The 18815-nt window shown below is 37.3% G+C and overlaps 1 protein-coding gene across 2 annotated transcripts in view; it reads right to left on the bottom strand.

Moving 5' to 3' along the window:
- prkg1 (protein kinase cGMP-dependent 1) overlaps window positions 1-18815 on the bottom strand; it is a 194727-nt gene that overhangs the window by 22580 nt on the left and 153332 nt on the right. For both annotated transcript variants that reach the window (XM_083556777.1, XM_083556776.1), the window contains exons 6-7: window positions 12301-12378; window positions 12116-12207 (exon numbers count right to left, since the gene is read on the bottom strand). In XM_083556777.1, the coding sequence (XP_083412903.1) occupies window positions 12116-12207; window positions 12301-12378 (170 nt within the window). The remainder of the gene's footprint in view (window positions 1-12115; window positions 12208-12300; window positions 12379-18815) is intronic.

Below are 18815 nucleotides of genomic sequence, written 5' to 3'. Positions count from 1 at the left end.
CAACATTTAACCAGAAATAAATCAATAAATCAGCAAAAATAATCATTTAAAAAAATGGTCATCGATAACTAACTAGAAAAAAGAAATCATAAAAGGGGATTTTTTTTTATTAAGTAAAACAGTAGATTTATATATAAAAAAAAAAATGTAAGATTTATTAATGAATGATTTAAGGAAATTTCTTAATGAATACAGAATTTGGTCAAATTAAACCAAAAATAAATCATGCACATTATTAGCAAAAATAAATCAATATATTTACTTAAAAATCAATAACTTACTCTCCTTCATAATGAAATATTATTACTATTTTTTATGTAAATGGTTATCCCCGTTCAGGCGTTATTATTATCCAAAATAAGAACACAGACAAGTAATCTATCATTCTCAATACACACACACACACACACACACACACACACACACACACACACACGCACACACACATAGAACAGTCATTCTAGCAGCAATATCTTTGAAATTACTCGGTATTGCTCGCCTCTGAGTCACTGAAATCCTCCTCACTGCAGAAGCTGAGTTCAGACTGAAGCAGACCTTTTAGATCCTCCATCAGTGAAATGCCATGTGGCATTTTAAGGGAATATAGGGCTGTGTTAAGGGAAATATATGGAGAGTAAAGGAGATCTGAAACACTGTCCTCGGTGATCGCTTGAAGCAGTTGCACTTTGCTTAAGGACTGAATACAGGTGTCCATGCAGGTCACACACACCCACACGTGTAGCCGAGCCACTTTAAGTCAATGTTAGTCTAATTCTTCTATTCATGCTTCAGAAACACTTGGTGGAATATGATGACAATATTGCATTCTTGTAATGCTTGAAATGTAATGCTGGCTCCTTTTTTTTTTATCAGAGCTGCTCTGCTGGTTATGTACTACTGAACTAATGCAACTTCTGGCTCTATTAGTAATCATAATACTTTTCCCCTGATGCTGCTATAAAATAATTCATACCCACATGGATGGCCATTCTAGCCATTAGGAAAAAAGAAAGATTATGTATAATGAAAATTCAGACTTATCTCAAAATTCTGACCTCAAATCTTCTTTTACTTCTTTTAGAATATCTTTCTTTCTTGTTTTCTCACGATCAAAAAGACAAAACAACTTGTCGAGATCACGAGAAAAATTCGACTCGTAAAAAAAAAAGGTTTTGGTTTTCTCCTCATCAGGACTTCATTTTTTTTCTCATCATCAGGACTTCATTTTCTCATGATCTTGACATTACAAAGATATTTCCCTATGATCATTACTTAATTTTTCTGTGTGTTCCGTATAAGAGCAAGTTCCAGAGGCAGCATCATTGCAGCTTTTACTTTGATCAGGGACTCAATCAAACTGAAATAGCTTTGTTTCTGTCACTGGTTAACGTACATATAAGTGGAGTCTGCAATACACCAGAAAAACGCACAAGGTGAGAAAATCTGTCTTTGCATTTAGTCATGATTGTGATATTAGAAAATAACTTGTTGTATGTATGGAGATCACAAGAAACAAGAACAAGATCAATTAAACCAGAGCAAGAGCGAAGACAACAGCATGAAAAGACAAACATGAGAATTAGAGTGTGGTGCAAGGTCTTTATGAGTGATAATGAGCTGTGAATGTGAATCAAGTCCACAATCAGGTGACATGGTACAGAGAAGTGCAGGGGCTAATCGAAAATTTAGTTCCTGTCCATAATCCTGGCACTTAAACTGATGTCTCAATATTCTTACCTAGATCAAAAAGCCTTCTTAAAATTCGGACTTGGCTTCTGGCTCTGCCGCAGACAGGGGTTCAAGTGCTTGCTTATTATTAATAATATATACTATTAAACATTTCCAGCTTTTCTGACTTCACACCGAAGGATTAATTCGAGTAAAATAACTTCCACTTCTGCCTTTTTTAGCCTTAACCCCGATTGTTCATTTCAGGCTCCCAGCTGTCTGTGCACTTGAACTTGTATGGAGTTTTGTGGGCTTTACAAAATGCAAACGAGCAATGAGCTGTGTCGGGAACTGTCTTTGCACTTCACGGGTGATCAACAAATGCATGCACGTACAAAGTAAGTCAGTTTTTCAGAAACTTTTCGCTTGAAATCTTTATTATTTATGATATCAGCGTTACTAGGAGACTGGTAGAACAAAAAAAGCACATTGAAAAGCACTGAATCCCAGAAGTTATTAAAGTAACAACTACATGTGTTAAGCCTTTATTTTTGCACTTGCCCATGGTCCATGCTTGGACTGCAAAGTAACTGAAATATAACATTAAAAAAGGTTTGCTGGTGAAGTTATAATATAAAACAATAAACAGAGTTATAGTTATGGAAGCTCGGTCTCAGTGGATCATGTCTGAGCATCATGATTGTGTCCATTATTACACATACTCTCCCAGATGGCAATACAATCTAAAATGAGTTAATAATTCATAAGGGTAACAACATGATTCAAATTATGATGGGCTGTAATTATTTTAATCATGCCGTTAAACATTATCACCAGGTTCTTTAAGTTGTAAGGTGGGGCCTCCATGTATTAGACTTGTTTGTCCAGCACATTCTGCCCATTGGGATCTGGGGAATTCAGCTAAAATCAACATCATGTTGCTTAAACCATCAATGAACAGGTTTGCAATGTAGCAGGAAGCATCACTCTGCTGAAAGGGAGCATTGTATTTGAGAAGCTCCTTGTCAAAGTTACTCAGATCCTTTTACTTGCCTGTTTTTCCTGCTTTCAACACGTCAAGCTCCAGAACGAAGTATTCAATAGCTGGCTAAGATACTTCACCACTGTCACAGATACCGTTTGATACAAGCTCGATGTTAATCACGTCACTTGCCTTTGTTTTAATGCTAACTAAGAAGTATACGTTCTTCACAAGAAAGCTTGTTTGGTTAAAGCGTGACAGTATAACAACATTGCCGGCTGTGCTAAAATGCCCGTTTCACACCGTTATTTCAGCAGTAGGCAAATTGTGAACTAACCTCAAACGAGAACGAACAAAGGAAGAGAATTGTTACGTAATGGTTAAGAATGATCAATACATTAAAAAATAACTCTTCACATTTCGTAATGTGAAAGTATGTCTGCATGTTGCCTTGAGATTCACTTGCATCCTATTCAGCTTTTGCAGAAGGTCTTCATGACCCTGATCATGATAAAGCGCTTACTGGAGATTAAAAAAATAAACGAGTTTACGAAACAAATAAAATGAATGAAATTTATCTGTTTAATGCTACAAATATCCATATTACTATTTATATCTAAAGTGTGCATGGGTTAAAACTATTTGTTAATAAAAAAAAAAAAATAACTATAATTTATTAATTAATAACAAAAACAATGACAAAAATAATAATAACAATAATAATATTAGGCTGTACATCAGGAGCATCCATGACTGCTGCTATCTTAGTTGAGGCTAGCTGATAAAGTAGCTGTATCTGTCTGGTAAACTGTGCATCTGCCTCTAGTGGTAAAGTGTGGAAATACAACTGAAGAGGAATCCTTTCTTACATTATTATTATTATTGTTATTATTATTATTATTATTATTATTATTATTATTATTATTATTATTAAGGGACATGATACATTACTGTTTCAAGAACGATTCCTGTTCTGAACAAAAAAAATTTCATTCCATATAATACATTCACAATAAATCACACACCTACACAGTAGCAAAACCAAAAACATCCATTTACATATTGTCTCCCACCAGATGTATCGATTTGTTGTTGAAAGAACAACAGGATGAAAGAGCATTAACCCAGGAAGAGGCAAGGAATCGGACACATATGTTCCATGCTCATCATTGAACACATCATATGCACCATCAACATGTGAAGGTAAAAGAGCAGCTGTGACTTTTGGCGTGAATTAAGAGATTGTGTTTGCGGTCTGCCGTCTAGAGACCCGAGTTTTGAATGTGATGGCAGGAAAGAGGAGGTCTGTAAGGCTGAAGTTGACATTATGTTTCCATCATTGCACAACACTGAACAGCAAAACTGTGAGAACAGATACTGTGCTCGGTGTCACCAGGCAGCATTACATTATACATGCAATTTGCCTCACATGATTGCTAAATCGTACAAACAAACTGAACAAATATTAAAATAGGGAAAAACTGTAACCTCATGTCACTGATCATTTCAGGTGATATAGAACTGGGTGATTGAGCAAGAATTTACAGAAGCCAGACAAAAAAAAGAGATAGTAAAGACAAACCAAGTAGAGCAGTGGCATGTACCAATAATCTGTTAAACGTCTGACCTGGGTCAGAATATACCACATAGACTCACATCAAGCCATAAAGGAAAGGTCAAGCCTGTCAATCTGACTGTAATAAAAAAAATGCATGCAGGGTGAGAACAGAAACGGAAGACAGAGTGGCCCACCGACTAAGAGCTTGCACAGTCGGAATCCAAGTCGTTTAGAGCGCGTGAATGAAACAACCTTAATAAATGTCCTTGAAGTTATTCATAGAGCTCGATAGAGAGTTGAGCCATTAATAGAGTAACAGCTGTAGATAAGATCTAAATAACAGTGACCTTTGGTGCGGTCATTAGAGATTTATTTGACTAATATCGTCAAAGCTTGGGAGGCAAAAACGTAACGTGTGAAACGAATTATCTTAACTACTAAGAACTCAATCAGTCCGAGTGGGTCTTTTCATCATTCCATTGTCTCTTTAACGCCTTATCTTAGTGCATCATAACCCGGGGATGACCAAATATCGTTTAGGATAAAAAGACGGCTGTCTCGCCTCCGACAAGCTCAATGGAGAAGTGATTTGGTTTGCTATAGAGCTCAGTGCTAACAAACACACAAGACTGTGTGCTAATTACCACACACAGCGGAAAAAAAGGTGAGATCAAAGGCAAAGAGATCAAGAAGAGGCATTTGGAAGAGTAACACCCTTTCAGGCTAAAACGAAGCCACCACATGGCCTATTAGCGTTTCTCATCAGCGCCGCTGAGTTTAACATCACATCAAAGAGCTTGCCATTTAACAAGACACTAGCTTTGCTTTACATAGATTGACAGAAAATACCCAAAGGAAAACAAACAACAGGATAATACTGTATGTACTGTCCTAGCTCTTAATGGGAAATCATTTTAAAGTGTAATTATACTGTAATTATACTGGGAAGATTTACCAATTCGCATCTTGCACCGGCAAAAAAGTTAATTATGATTGATTTTTAAAAAGTGTGCATTGGATACAAGTTTTAATACATTTTATTTTTATTAAATATTATTTAATTCCAATTATTATTTATATATAAGTATTAGTAGATGTGCTATACTTTTGTTATTTAGAAAGTCACCAATAATTTGTGAAATATATTTTATATGAAGATTGATTTCTCCTCGCCAAACCGTTACTCAAGCGCCACTGCTGCTACGTGAATATGACGTATCACAACAAAACAAAAACCGTTTCGAGAGTCAAATAGAATATAAATGAACATGGCAGAGGTAGAGCTGCATCTTCCTGTTGAAAGAACAGGAAAAGAACCTCTGGTTTTATTTAATCTTTTTTTTCTATTTGGTTGCACTACAAAGGCCTGTTTGTGAAAGGGCCATGCATTAGACATTAGAGGGCACTTAGTAAATGTATGATTTTTTGAACCAAAGAAATAAAAGCGAATGATCTGTACCATAATAAAGTGCATAGCATCATATTTTTCCCATTGCGTCATATTGCACTGAATCGCAATGTGTTGAATTAATGTGAAATCACATCGCACTTTATCATAAATCGGGTGAATCATATCGCATCGTTAGCTGCTTCATTTGTAATCTCTAATCATCGCCTATGTATCGAGATGCAAATCGCATTGGCCTCAGTTATGATATGCATTGAATAAAATGGATATAAGGCAATCTCAGACAGATGCAAGTGCAGTTTCTGCGGTTTTAATGAAGAGCTTGCAAAACAAATTGGAAATGTAATCCAAAAATCGATAACGAGATCAGGCAAAGGGGTCAGGCGATCAGCATACAACATACTCATCAGATTCGAGAAACGTGAAACGGTTTCAGAGCAAGCAGAGCAAGAGGGCAAATACCAGATAATTCAACTATTTCACAAGGATCAGTGCAGTCTGAGAAGGAACAGCACTAATACTTTGCAGTGCTTCTATGAATCAAAGTGTGTGTGTGTGTGTGTGTGTGTGTGTGTGTGTGTGTGTGTGTGTGTGTGTGTGTGCGTGTGTGTGTGTGTGTGTGTGTGTGTGTGAATTAGAACAGGTGTTTTGAGAGTTGTAGGCTCGCAAATTGGCCGAAGTTATAAGTGAAATATCTCTATATGTATGTTTATTTAAGATGTATGGAAGGCAGCTATAGTTTCAGAGCATTGGGGACAGTTGGTATGTTTTTCACCATGTCCATCAAAGTTCTTTCCCATGGTGAGGCCAGAAAAGGAATGTTTGTTTATATCTGCTGTAATGTAAGGGATAACACTAACCAACCTTACTTATGTCTGTTGAAGGTGGTAGCTTAGTGATTAAGGTTCTGGGTTACTGATTGGAAGGTTTGGGCTCCAGCCCAGGTATCACCAAGCTACCACTCTTGGGGCCCCTGACAAAGGCCCTTAACCCTCATTGCTCCAGGGGCTCTAGCTCCTAACATCGCTGGGAAAAGCAAGAAAGGATTTCTCTTTGCTTTTTCTTTTTTCTTCAGGGTTTACTTCCTGTAGATGTAACTACAAACTGTTAAAATTCATGATCTGCTAGTCATTCTGAACTGCTTGGATTTTCATGCACAAAAATGTTCATACAAAATAGTGTTAAATTGGTGAACACAAAATTGGTGAACAGCGAGTTCTGTGAGAGGAAATGCCTTGAAAACTGATAAAAAAGAATGGTGGAACTGGTTCAAGCTAACTAGAAGTCTATGTTAATTGAAATACCAGAAATCTAAGGCTGCAGTGCCACATAGAAATGTGACTGACAGTTTCCTGAAAAGATCAACAGTTTCTGAAATTCTCAAACCACATTTCTTTTGCTCTTGTCCTGTATTTGCCTGACTTTGGGTGATTGCATGTGAATGTGCAATACAAGAAATCTGCAAAATAAATCACCATCACTACAGAAAACAGAATGAATGCTTAAACATGCATGCAGTAATGCAACGTGACAAGCTTTTTTTAATAAAGTTGTGACAAATGTCACGTCATACACTGACATGTTCGCTCATGCACGTGTGCCCTGTTCTATAGGATGCTGTCATTTCTCTGCTCACCTTTTGAAGTGAAGACAAGCTTGAGAGAAGTTCATTGTTACACACATACACACACACTAACACACACACACTAACACACAAACTAACGAATAAACTTTTTTTAGGGGAACGGTGTATGAAAACTCACTATATGTCTCTTGTTTGTTATTAGAACAGAGAACATTGATCACTTATAATCAGGGTAATTTAATAAAGGCTAAATAATGTTTTTATTATACATGCAGGCAAAATGATTAGATAGATAGATAGATAGATAGATAGATAGATAGATAGATAGATAGATAGATAGATAGATAGATAGATAGATAGATAGATAGATAGATAGATAGATAGATAGATAGATAGATAGATAGAGCTAAATGTGAGATGATGCAAATCAGGCCTTCAGGCAGGAGAACATAAAGACCCACAGTAGAGCTTGGACTTATTACACAACCTGCTTTATTTTTTTACACATGTATTACATATTCAAATGTATGTTTTATGTGTCACGTACATAACCATAACTACGACTGGGCTGCCATGAAATAGAATAAGAGAGGGTAGAAAAATAGAAAAAAGGGGTTGGGGGATTTTTGCCTCCCGAAGTGTATATGCTGCTTCATACATAAATTCTTTTTTCCATTAATAATTTTATTGTAAATTCCATTTCTATTTTATTGCAATGATTATGATTTTTTTATATTGTAATTTTATTACACTTCTACTATTTTTTATTCTAATCTTTTGTTTTACTTTAACTCCCATTTTTTCTATGTTTTAGTCTATTTTCTGTTTTCCAGTTCATAAAGATGATCTCAAAACATGTCATACAGTACACGGAAATGTATTTGGCAAATAAATTGTTTGTCTTTGCTGATTTACGGTGTTATTGTCCATGCATCATGACCAAGCTGTAAAACATCATACAACCACTGCAGGGCAGATTAAAAGAATGTTAAAAGAGCCCCATTATCGGTGTTTACCTAAATACTTCCACAAATCCATTACTGCTATGGAAACACTCAAGCATCATTACACTGATTACCCATGTTGTCAGGAGCACATGCATGCACCACCGTCCTCTTCCACTAGGTGTCTCTACTAAGTTTTATTTCCAACCTCAGACTCTAACCAACGTTAAGAGAAAACACCTCACAGAGTTGACTTTTCTGTGCAACGAATCAGATTTCTAAAAAAAACCCAAATACCTCCATAATGACAGCTAAGCATGAACGTAGTTAGAAAAGCATTCATAATAGTGTTGACATTTGTGTATCAGTAATAGTGCACTTACAATATTTCTATAATTTTAAGGTAAAAGGCAAGATAATTGCATAATTAAATTCAAACCGAAATCAGAATCTACAGCATTAGGACAATACAGCAATTTTTCAGACTACACTTTATCTTAAAATATGAATAAAATACTTTGCAGTAACGTTATGAATGGACAATTGGTGCCACCCAGATAAGGATGTGGAGTTTTTCCCTGCCCCAGTCACCACTGTCTCTTTCATTAAGGATAAACTTACAATTATAATCAACAAACTTATACTGTAGGCTTTAAACGTATACATTATTTTATACTTTATAACTGTTTTATCTCTGTAGAGCTGCTTTGAGACAATGTCTATTGTTAAAAGCGCTATACAAATAAAAATTAATTGATTTGGAAATGATTAGTTATATAAAATGTACAGTTTATTCCAGGAATATTTCCCGTTGTTAATATTAAAATTTTATCATTAACAACAGGTAGTTGAAGAAAATAGGTTATTTATTATTTCAAATGATATTGTAAGGAATATTTTATAAATGCAGTGTCTAACACCAGGTTATGAGAGTTTGCTTTTCTCACAAAATGAACCAAATGCTCTTATAGCAACTATATACTTTTAATTTCACCAAAAAAAAAAAATAGCGTATGTATATTTACTTACCGTATTTTACGGACTATAAGCCGCTACATTTTCCCCACGCTTTGAACCCCGCGGCTTAACATTAGACCAATGAAATTGCAGAACGGGTTCAGGTGAACCAATGTAACTCTTTATATTAAATCAGATGCGCTCCAACTGAATCGGGCCGCACCACATCATAAATATGGATGATGCTCCTCTGACGTTTGACCTGCTGCTCACTCGGACTGTCTACAGGAAAGGAGAATCATTCGTCACGCTGAAAACAACCGGGCATGAAAAAACACACTTCACCTGTGTTCTGAGCTGCACGGCATCGGGAGAAAAGCTTCACCGATGGTGATTTTTAAACACACGACGATGCCAAAAGATAAACTCTCGAGAGAAATTGTAGTGAAAGGAAGGAAGAAGACAGTGAACAATGACTTACTTGGTAGGCTACTGTTTAGATACAAGCCGTGTAACAGACACTGTCTTTTATTAAAGCCTGTGTAAAGTTCATTATTTTCAATGTAGGAAATCTTTGTAAAATTCAGTGGGTGCGGCTTATATTTGGGTGCGCTTAATAGTCCGGAAATTACGGTAAATATAGAATATAATCAAGGACAAATATCTTTAATGTCTAATGCTTGGAATAATAGTTAGATAATTCTTTATATACTCATTTAAGAGCAAAATAAAGCCGCAGTCAGCAAAAGAAACAGTTTATAAATAACAATCTGGAGCCTGAGACAGTGAACACATACTTTTGTGCTGGATAATAAATATCAAAGCTTCATTTTTCAGCTTTACAAAAGCAAAATGAATTTGCACTAAAGGACAAGTAGACTGTTCTGACCCTATTCACCTCTTTGGGGCTTTTAATAAGCAGGTCCTTTTTTTTAATTCTGGTCCCTGGGTTTCATCATATACCCCCATCACCGCTAGGTCACAGTCATGTAAAGACAAAGAATGCCTATGTTTGATCTGGAGCAGGCTTTTCTGAAAACAACTAAACTATTCAGTTTAGCAGTCCATTAATGGATATATATTATAATATAAAAAAATATGAAAGATGGAGGATAACAAGTAGAATGTATATCTAACAGTAGGTATGCAAAAATACACAAAGATTTGATTTCCTATTTGTTGATATGTAACTATGTTCCTATTCACATAAAATATTGATAATTTCTCATAATGATAAATGCACTTTTGTCTGAGAAATCCTGTCAGATTTCACTGCAGCTCAATTCTGGCAAAGAAAAAAAAAAGATGAAAATTTTATTTTCTCAAATTGAAAAGATTTGGACAATCTATACATTTTAAAACTATTTTAGAAACATAACAAAACACGGTTTATTTTATGTAGGCCACTTTCTAACTCGGAGATATCCATGTTAATGCATGTTTTTCTCTATGGTTTGGCCTCATGTCGCTCACCACTGTGAAGCAAAAGCCTCTCAGAAATTGGCTCCTAAATGGATTAATCTGATATCTAATATGAGAAAAAAGCTATTTTTAAAAAGTATGTATTTTTAGTCATGTGACATGATCATGTTATCCATACAACTTAAAACAAACAAGATGGAGGATGACGTACAGTTGTTGGGCAGTTGTCCCAACTTTCAATTGCATTTTTTTTTTTAAAGGGACAAAATATTTATTGTATATAACAAACACAGTGGTCAGTGCAGTGAGTCTACCTAATCCCAGACACACACTGTGGCATTTTTAATAGTCCTTTGCTATTGTTGCTTGTCAGACGGTACGAACATGATCTCCGTGTCACACTGTCGGATCTCAGTTGTCAGAATGTCAGACTGTACGACAGTCAAGATGAGTCAGAACTGAACACACAAGAAAAAGTCTCGTCTGAAGTTCCACATCATCAATCGGTGACAGGTTCAGACTTGTGTTCCCCCGCTAATGGTAGCTAGCAGCAAACAAAAACAATCTGTAGTATTAATTTTTTCGTGATTATGCCTTGATAATAAAAGACAAAATAAAAACAGACTTGTTTTGACATTTCCCCGAGGTGGTTTGAGGTTGTCGCACTAATGGCGTCATCAGGTTTGGCGCTCCTATTAGTTCTTGGTTTGACGGTTGTTGTAGGAAAAGTCACACTGCAGGAAAGAGTCTGAAATCTTCCGAAACTGGCAGAATTTTATCAGCAGAAAAAAACTGCAATGGCCATTAATAGGGTGTCGATGAACGTGTCAAACCAGTGATTAAAGATTATAGAATTTAGCCTAGGATTATAGGGATCTTTTTGATTTTTTCTAATTAGTCTCAGTTGACCAAATTGTGGTCAAAATCACACAGTGTGCATTCGGATTAATGTTATTTAAAAGTAAGACAACAGTGCCTATCTCAGGATTTAACAAGGTGATTGTGTGACACAGTTAGACACACAGCGCTATTCTTTGTACTGACGACAGACACAAATGTTTAAAAGACCTACTAATAAGTTAATAATAGCAAAAAAACTTATCCAACATAGCACAACACAAAACAACTGAGTGAAAGAACGAATGAGCGAATATTTGCCTCAATAATGTTGTCTGAACAAAGATCAGTGGAGTCACGAGAAAATGATGAGTTCTTGAAATCTGGGAGCAATTTTTACCTCAGGTTATTACACGGAGATGCTTTGTGGATGAAGCTAATAATCAAAGTGAGAAATTATTTCACATTCTTTAAAAAGAAATCTTTACTCATTAGATTAGAATACAAATGTAGAGCTAGGCAAGGAATCCTTCACTGAACGTGTAATGAAATCTCTGTCTCTTTGAAAAGATATATTCCTTTTTTTCAAAGAAACAGATTGTGATTGAAAAAAAAAAAAAATTATGAAGAAATGCATAGTTACATAACTTGTCAAACTGTCAAAAAACTTCATCATGTGTTTACCCACGCTGCTATTCATATATTATTTTTGATACTGCTCGCTGCAGGGGTTATGATGTGTGTATTTACTTACCCTTGAAGAGCTTTCTCTCCAAACCAGTCCCCTTTCCCCAAGCCACGCAGATGAACAATGTCATTGGGCGAATCCTCACGGGTAACGTTCACCTGTTATCGGAAAAAATGCAACATTTCTTGAGTCCTGAAGATCTAAATTGAAAATATATGCAGTCATGCTTGTGTGTCTGAGAGAAATCGTACCTTTCCTTTGCTGATGATGAAGAAGGTGTCTCCTCTAGCCCCCTGTCTGATTATGTATTCTCCATCACTATAGTGAGTCTAAGAAAAGAGACACAGAGAGAGCACATTAGATGCTGGCGTGCTCAGAACACCACATCACGTCTCTTCACACAGATTTGTGCTCATGTCAGATCACAATGACGTCCCTTTCCCCGATACTCAGCAGCATTTTCAACCTTATCTAATGCAAATACTATCTTGATACAAGTCTAAAATAATCAGTCAACATGGAATCATAAAAAGCCTCAAGGCTAAGATGAAAAATACTGATCTTGAACCAAAAAAAGATCCAATGAACACTTTTTATTACTTTATTTAAAAATCATACTGATATATTTTTTTTAAATCAGATACAAACAAATAAACACTAATTTGCTTTGTCTGTCTATTTGGCTGGCTCAGTACACAAAACAATTAATTATACACCAGTGAAATGTTTCGGCACCAGAAAACGGGGCTGCACAAGATCCATCCATCCATCCATCCATTTTCTCCCGCTTATCCGTAATTCGGGTCGCGGGGGCAGCAGTCTAAGCAGGCCCCCGCCTTCGACTGCTGCCCAATCCTCACAGCACCGTCCCTTACGGTCCCTCCTGCAGGTGGTGAGCCCACGGGAAGGCGGCCCCACGTCACTCCGACGTCACGGACCTTGATATTTCCCTCGTAAGGGACCTTATATCTTGCTGCACAAGATATTGTTTTTTAATTGTGATCATGAATTTTGATATCCAGAGGGAGGGACCGCATTGGGGATGAGTTTAGCCAATTTCTTGCTAATTGGCTCATTTAGTTGTCTTCAGTGTGCACTTTATCCTGGTCTGGGTCATGTCTGATACATAACCCAGACCAGGATAATGCCTGGCCTGAGAAAACCATGTGCATGTATGAATAGATGCTAGGATGAGATGTCAATGTATTACAAAAACACATACACATGACATACTACCCTTTTAACAATCCTCCGTTGATATTGATTTAATATATGGATATGTTTCATTATTGCTTTTTCTCCTAAATCTAACCCTAACCTTATACTAAAACCTTTTCCTTTTTCCTTTACAGTGTCTAGTGCATATATTTCATTAAACACTCACTTTTTACTTTAATAGGAACACCTTTACCCCTTCTCATTCATGCAATTCATTATTTAATCTGTCAATGCATAAAATTACAGAGATACGGGTCAAGAGCTTCAGTTAATGTTCATATCAAACTTCAGAGTGAATGATTTTGAATATTTCAGAAACATGACTTTTACACACAAACGTGCCTATATTTTAAATAGATATGTCACCTTCTAAAAAAATATTACCTCAAAAAGCACCAGATCTACAAAGCTGAAATAAGAACTGCAGTAACTATAGCATTACAGCACTCTTTACAACCACGAAGAGCAGGAAATTTAGGTTTAAAATGTAAAATGCAGGTTTTAAATGTAGGTAGTTATGATGGGGTTCTTGACCACTTAATGCAGAAAGAGTTTAAACAGTTATTTCTCTGTGTGCAGCATTTACTCAGTATATTGGTGTAACTAGAAAAATCCTTTACATCAGGGATCTTCAATGTTTTTTCAGGTCAAGGACCCCTTAGACGATCGACATGGGGTAGGGACCCCCTGATACAAAATGTATCAAACATAACCACTGAAAATAATACAAAATAAATAAATAAAAATTAACATATTATGCTAGCTTATTTTATATTAAGACAATTAAAACTATATTGTTGTACATGCATAATTGTCCATATATTTCATTCAAAATGATTTGCAGATTCATACAATTTCCTTATACTATCAGGTGGACTATTATACATATACATACAATTATAAATTTACATGAACATCAGCGCACAAAATGGCACTTGTCAACATGCCCTCTGCCACATTCATATATACTGTATAGTTTCTATAATACAGTTCTATAAATTGCTCTGGAACAAATTACAGTATACTGCCCCGTACTGATCACCATTCTTTAAGACTCCTGGGTCTGCTAGAACATGTTTTCAAGTTACGATGGGATCATAGGAACGCATTTCCATCGTAAGTCGAGGACTACCTGTATAAATAAATGCTAGGGGTGTAACCATATACATATTCATACCGGATTTTTTTGGGTCGGTACACTTGTGAACCGAATGCAATCTGAGATCTCTCAAGAACATATTAAGTTGCGGAGCGCAAGTATGTTTAGTCTCCGCCCAGATCTTTGAATGCATTTATTATTATTATTGTTAAAATTGCAAACATACACAACAATGCCCAGAGTATAAAAAAGAAACTAGAGTTAGCAAAGAGTCACTGTGGCCACTAGTCACTCCGTACCGGAAATAAGATTTGTTTTCTGCATGCATTAAAACGCTAAAGAAACCATAGCGAAGTGGCTAGCGGCTAACACTAGCACTATGGTTTCTTTAGTGTTTTATGTCCAGCTTCAAGAAATTCTATTAAAAGGAGAAAAATCTTGACGATTCCGCATATCCGGGGAGTGAATAAATGAAGGATGGAAGGAATGAAGACCTCGGCTAAAGTAAGCTAAAATAAATAGAAAAGTAAATATGCACCCAGCCATTAGGGTTCCACTAGCCATTGCACTCTTAGTGCCGGTTCCAAGCGGAAATAAATGGGGAGGGTTGCGTTAGGAAGGGCATCCAGTGTAAAACATGTGCCAAATTAAATATGTGGATCACAAACCAAGAAGTATAGAGAAGGTCAGAAGGAGTTACTTGTGTGTTTGTGGATTTGGAGAAAGTGTACAACAGTGTGCTGAGAGAGATGTTGTGGTATTGTATGAGGAGGTCAGGTGTGGCAAAGAAGTATGTGAGGGTGGTGCAGGACATGTATGAGGACAGTGTGACAGCAGTGAACTGTGCAGTAGGAACAACAGACTGGTTCAAGATGGAGGTTGGACTGCATCAACGATCGGCTCTGAGCCCTTTCCTGTTTGCAGTGGTGATGGACAGGTTGAGAAAAAGGTCAGACAGGAGTCTTCATGGACTATGATGTTTGCGGATGATATTGTGATTTGTGGTGAGAGTAGGGAGCAGGTTGAGAAGAGAGAGGTGAAGAGTTGGAGATATGCGATGAAAATAAGGGAAATAAAAGTCAGTAGGAGAAAAACAGAGTACATGTGTGTGAATAATAGGGAGGGCAGTGGAGTGGTGCGATTACAGGGAGAAGAGGTGGAGAAGGTGGAGGAGTTCAGGTACCTGGAGTCAATAGTATATTGTGTTAATAGTGTTAGAGAAGTGAAGAAAAGGGTGCGGGCAGAGTGGAGTGGGTGGAGAAGAGTGGCAGGAGTGATTTGTGATAGAAAGATATCTGCAAGAGTGAAAGGGAAAGTTTGTAGGACTGTGGTGAGACCTGCGATGTTTTTTTGGATTAGAGACAGTGGCATTGAGTAAAAGACAGGAGGAGGAGCTGGAGGTAGCAGAGTTAAAGATGTTGAGATTTTCAATGGGAGTGACGAGGATAGACAGGATTAGAAATTAGTTTATTAGAGAGACAGCGCACGTAGGACGTTTTGGGGACAAGGTGAGGGAGGCGCAATTGAGATGGTTCGGACATGTGCAGAGGAGGGATATGGGGTATATAGGATGAAAAATGCTGAGGATTAAGCTGCAAGGGGGGAGGAAAAGAGGAAGGCCAAGGAGGATGTTTATGGATGTGGTGAAGGAAGACATACAGACACTTGGTTTGAAAGAAGCAGATGTAGAGGACAGGGTAGTATGGAGACAGATGATCCGCTTTGACGACCCATAATGGAAGTAGCCAATAGAAGAAGAAGTTAAATACTGTATAACTTATCTTTAGAAAATGTAATATTAAATGTAAAAATAATTTCTAAATAAATTGTTTGTAGTATAGTAGATTGTTCCAACAGGAAGTGGCTATATCTCGCTATCTTTGTCTCTCTATTTTCTCTATCTAATTGTCTCTGTGTCTCTTTTAGTAAATGTCTCTGTCTCACTTTATATGTATCTCTCTTGCTGTCTCTCTATTTGTTTCTCACTCTTTCTAAAGCTGTGTCTGTGTCTCTTTGTCTTTGTCTCTGTCTTTCCTGCTTATTTACATGTCTAACAAAGTTTTGAGTTTTGAAGTAATGCCATTAGCGATCTATGATGAAAGACTTCCCTGATTCGATTCTTCTAGTTTCATATTTAACATTATAAGAAGTTTTTAAAAACAGAACAATAAAAGGTCATTAAAATTGGTTGCTGGTAAATCATGGTATATCAGTGGTGCAGGTGTTGGAGATGTGGTTCTTGTACCTGAGTCACTTCTCATAGACTTCCGGTTACTTAGAGAATGTACAGGAAGGAGAAGTTTTGACCCTCTACCATCATGATCTAAGAGAAATCACTGGTCTCCTAACTATAGAAAAGCCAAGAGTCCAATAAGCAAAGGCTTGTTTGCTTCTCCTGTGTTGGTGTAATGGTCAGTAAAGTGGTCGCTGCTATCTGACTTACCCGGTTCGATTCCTACCGCTTAGCTTTCCTTTAGATTGTTTAAAAAGTTTTAAAAAAGAGCCAAAAAAGGTCCTAAAAAGGTCCTAAAAATCAGGTTCTTGCAGGAGATCCTGTGGCTCAATTGGAAGAGCTTTGCCTCTGGGTTGAGAGGTTGCCGGTTCAAAACCCGGCCAGGGCTCAAAGTTAAGAGTGTGGAAGGTTCTGTTGACTGAAGTGAGGAAGGTGTCAGGAATGGCTGCGTGGAAGGTTGGCTGGGGATTCGGATTCGGAGGGTGTATCCTAAAGCAGGGGGGCAATATCCGGGCATCTGCCCCCCCAGCGTCTGAGAAGCTGAAAACAGGTGGTTATGAAGCAAAAACGTCCAAAAAAGTATTGACTTAGTTTTGCATATATAGCGAAAAATTCTGCCAAAAACCTATCACCATCACTTTTTCTGAGGCTGTGAAGCAACAGGTCTTCACAAACCTTTGTTCTCAGTCAACTACCTCATTACTCACCACACACTACTTTACAGACAGCTTACCCAGTGTGGGGACAAGCCAGATTCGAACCAGCAACCTCTGAGCTCAGAGGCAAGGCTTTTATCACAAAGCCATCAAGTCCCACAACGCACCTTCTTTTTTTGGGGGGTTTATCCTTCGTTTCATGCTTTAAAGCAAGAAATTCAGTCCAGACAGAAACACAGAGAGCAGGATTCGAACCCTGAACCCCACCAACAGAAAAATAGCAATCTTAACCCACTGAACCATCGGGAAGGACCTGCTGCGGTGATTGTTTAGAGCAGGTCTACCTTTTCTTTTAAACCATCAACACATGAATATAATGCCAAAAACAGACGTAGGAAGCAAACCCACATCGTGAATAGCAGGGACAAAACAGGATTCGAACCCTAATTCACACCATTAGAGAGGCACCAGCATTAACCCACTGAACCATCAGGAAGGACAAGCTGAGAAACTTGTTTAGACCTTTCTTTTTGACCTATCAAAACAAGAATATAAAGATGTAGGAATCAGGAATTTAACATACCTCATGACTAGCAGACAGAAAGCCATGTTTGAACCATGACCACCAACATTAGCAAAGTACCAGCCTTAATCCATTAAGCCATCAGAAAAAAACAGGATGGGAAGCTTGATTAGAGCAGGTCTATCATTCTTTTCAAACAATCAACACAAGAATTTAACGCTAAAGAAAGATGTAGGAAGCGAATACAGATGCAAGTAGCACAAGTTGAACCCACATTGTAAATAGCAGGAAGAAAGCAGGATTCGAACCATGATCCCTACCACCAGCAAGATACCAACGTTAACCCATTGAACCATCGGTGAGGACAGGCTAGGGAACTTATTTAGAGCAGGTCTATCTTTCTTTTCAACCCATTAAAAACAAAAATATATCGCTAAAGAAAGATGTAGGAAGTGAATCCTGATCGTGACTGGCAGGCAGAAAGCAGGATTCAAACCCTGAACACCACCAAAAGCAGGACACCTGGTTTAACCTACTGAACCATCAGGGAAGACAGGACGGGAAGTTTGTTTAGAGCAGGTCTATCTACCTTTAACCCATCAACACAAAAATATAAAGCTAAAGAAAGATTTAGGAAGCAGGAACATAACCTACATCGCAACTAGCAGGCAGAAAGCAGGATTCAAACCCTGATCCTCAATATCAAGTCAAGTCAAGTCAAGAGGCTTTTATTGTCATTTCTACTATTCACAGTGGTACACAGTACACAGTAAAAACGAGACAACGTTCCTCCGGAACCCTGGTGCTACACTAAACAACAACAAGCTACATAAAGTGCATCGAGTGCAACCTAGTGCAGACAGTGCAGACAAAAAACATTACAGACAGACAGTGCAGACAGAAAACACAAGACAACACAAGACAAGACACAAAACCTGAGTTAGCGCCAACTAGTAAACCTACTGTATACTCTGAAAATACAGTACTGTATGAGGAGAACTGTAAAAACTATACCCGGGACTGAATATTAACAGACA

Source organism: Silurus aristotelis (assembly GCF_946808225.1).
Source record: "Silurus aristotelis genome assembly, chromosome: 12".
Taxonomy (NCBI): domain Eukaryota; kingdom Metazoa; phylum Chordata; class Actinopteri; order Siluriformes; family Siluridae; genus Silurus; species Silurus aristotelis.
This window is presented reverse-complemented; position numbering and strand designations above follow the sequence as displayed.